At 38.7% G+C, this 3,017-nt stretch overlaps 1 protein-coding gene across 1 annotated transcript in view; it reads right to left on the reverse strand.

The window, feature by feature from the left end:
- opn8b (opsin 8, group member b) overlaps positions 1–3,017 on the reverse strand; it is a 19,022-nt gene that overhangs the window by 2,337 nt on the left and 13,668 nt on the right. Inside the window, exon 3 of the mRNA XM_024291454.2 lies at positions 511–836. Within this exon, the coding sequence (XP_024147222.1) occupies positions 511–836 (326 nt within the window). The remainder of the gene's footprint in view (positions 1–510; positions 837–3,017) is intronic.

A 3,017-nucleotide genomic window follows, 5' to 3' on the forward strand; every position in this document is an offset into this window, starting at 1 on the left:
CCGCCTTCGCCCATCAGTGGCCGGGATAGGCTCCGGCACCCCCGCGACCCCGAAAGGGACAAAGCGGTCAAGAAAATGGATGGATGGAAATATAACAAATAAATGGTTGTATATACATAAAGCATACAGATGTAGAGCACTAAAATTGTGTTTTCAGATTCTGTTTCCCTTCATGACGATGAGATCGGACCCTCTCTGACAGTAAACAGTGTTTGACTAGATTACAGTTGTTTTCCGCTTCACCTCCTAAGGCTCTTCTTGTGCGGTAAAGTCACTTGCAGACAATGAAAGACACACTTAAATACATCTCTTGACACAATCCTCCGTCTTTACGGCCCCGGGGTTATTTTTCATTATCATGCCGGTTGTTTGCGTCACATGAACCCACAAACGGACCACAAGGAAAGCGCCTGAAGAGGAGAACTGGGGCTGTAATGTAAATGTCTGCAGCACTTTGTCATGTGACTACAGTCCAACCAGAAGAACCACGGGTGATAACGAATCCCTTACGATCAGCAACCTCCGGTGGAGTTTGATGATGTTGGGGACGTGGTTGCTGTTGGCCGACTTCTTGTAGGTGAAGTACAGCTTCATGGTGATGCCGAAGTAACAGCAGATGATGACCACGCTGGGCAGCACCAGGTTGAAGGAGAAGAGGGAGATGACGAAAGAGGAGCCCTCGTCTTTCATCTCCCCCCAGGCCAGAGAGCAGGACAGCCCGAAGGGCTCCGGGCCGTACCGGCCCCAGCCCAGAACCGGAAACAGCGCCCAGACGAGGCCGTACAGCCACGACCACAAGCACAGGATCTTCACCTTCCTCCAGCTGACTTTCTCTTCTGCAAGCAAAAACATGGATTTATTTATAGATAAATGCATTTGTATGCCAGGTCTTTTACAATATTTGGTGCAGCATTCATCAAATAGAAAATAATGGGTATTTTTTTAAAAAAAGAAAGAAAAGATTTTAAAAAATAGTTTAAGATAAGTGCTACTGAGCCATATGATTTCAAAAAGACATTAAAAAATTAAACCAGACTATTTTGATTTGTGGCACAGTTCACAAACTTCACAAAGAGAACGTTGATTTATCAACTTCATATTTATGGAAGATAATCTGAAGAAAATCCTGAGCAAAAACTGAGAGAACATGTTAAAAAGAATCCAGTAATTGTTACATTCTTATAAATTTAAAGGCATAAAAATGATAAACACTTGTCCCATAATGAGGTTGTTTTGTTAACCTTTCACAAATTGCTTTAGTTAACTGTAAAATTAGACAAACAACTGATGCCCGATTGATTAAAAACCATTTTCTTTCTGCGTGTTATTTTTTTAAATAAACAGTTTTGCACAGAAAAAGTAATTACTGAAAAAAACGAGGTCTAAATTGATTTTCTTCCTCCTCGTGTTGTATTCGTTTCCACGTGGTTTTCTGTGTTTACACGGTCTGTCTGGACTGTTTTTCCTCACATCATCGTTTCTATGCATGTTTAAATTGTGCTCACTGTTTATTCTTTCTTCTCTGCTTTCACACAGCTGCAGAAGATTCAAGTTTATAAGTATTAAATTAGAGAACGTAGTTAGATAAGATGAGTTTTTGCACTTTTTGTTTGGAAAATATTACCTTTTTTACACTATTTTACCTTATAAGTTCTAACAGGACGAGTCATTTTTGCTTTGACTCAAACAATTTAAGGTTTTACTTTATGAATAAGTAATAAAAATAAAGGAAATTATTTTTTCACTTAAAAAAAATCCCTTTAAATTGTTATTTAGGCCGTGTCACGCTGCTGCTAGGTACGATTTCCGTGTATTGCAAGGAAGAAAACTGGTAATACGTAAATATACATGTAAAAAGTGAGAAAAGTTGTGGGCTTTAACATCTTTCACTGTTGAATCACATTAAAATCTCAGAATTACGAAAAAAAAATCACCCAAAGAACACGTAATCCCGGGCGTCATTGAATTTCTTCACTGACATTCAGAGTCCTGGACAGAAATCGTTTCAGCACCATGGACAGAACCCATCGTGAGTTTTTGCGATACCTTGTTTAAACGTAGCTGTTGGATTCCCGGTTCTTAGTCAAGGCCGTGTCACACTGCTGCTACGCACAATCTGTGCATTTTCCTCAAATTAAATTTCTGTATTTCATAATACATGTGTGATGTACAAAGTTTTCTATTGATGGGTCTCAAGTGAATTTGGTTTAGAGCTGGTGGTTTAGAATTACCCAGTTTACGCGTATTTCATGGCTGGAGCCAAAGCTTTGAGTATGCATTGCTCGAGAATCACGCCCAATTGTGTACGATTCATGAATTAGTTGCATGTAAACTACATAGAACACACATGAATTGCATGAGTTTCAACCGACTAAAATATTTTGAACAACTCAAAACCGAATTCTCGTAAAGACTCGTCGTCGAAACCTTTGACAGAAATCTGTTCCCATCGACAAATGACGACACTTATAAATTACGTGTGTCACACATGTATCACAAACTATCAAAATTTATTCTGTAGATAATTCACCAATTGTTTGTACGACTTTTAGTTGGGGGGAAAAACCACTAAATGGCTGCTGTTCCATTGGCCTAATCTCCATAGCAACCATTTCATTTTTTGGTCACATGGGCGTAACAAACAATTTTAGGAAATTTTTAAAAGAATCGGCTAAAGTACATTTTTTTGATTTCCTTGGTAACGGAGGTTTTTTGTTAGCTACGCCCACTAATATGTTCATATTGTATATCATAATATTTATCATAATATTTTGTTCGGCTTGAGCGAGGGACTCATGTAATACAACTCCAGTAAAACTGTGTGAGAAAGTGTGAAATATCGCTTTTGGGAGCTCGCCACGCTAATGTCTTTTGAAATCTACAAACTTTAAAGCTAACTTTTTTTCAAAGGAGTTAAGAGTAGACAGATTGAAATCCCAGGGAGGGGTTTTAACTTGTAGCTGGTACTAAGGGGGGATTTCTTGGAAAATTAAAGATGGCGGCTTCTTACTGAGGTC

Source organism: Oryzias melastigma, linkage group LG24 (assembly GCF_002922805.2).
Source record: "Oryzias melastigma strain HK-1 linkage group LG24, ASM292280v2, whole genome shotgun sequence".
In the NCBI taxonomy this organism is placed as follows: Eukaryota; Metazoa; Chordata; class Actinopteri; order Beloniformes; family Adrianichthyidae; genus Oryzias; species Oryzias melastigma.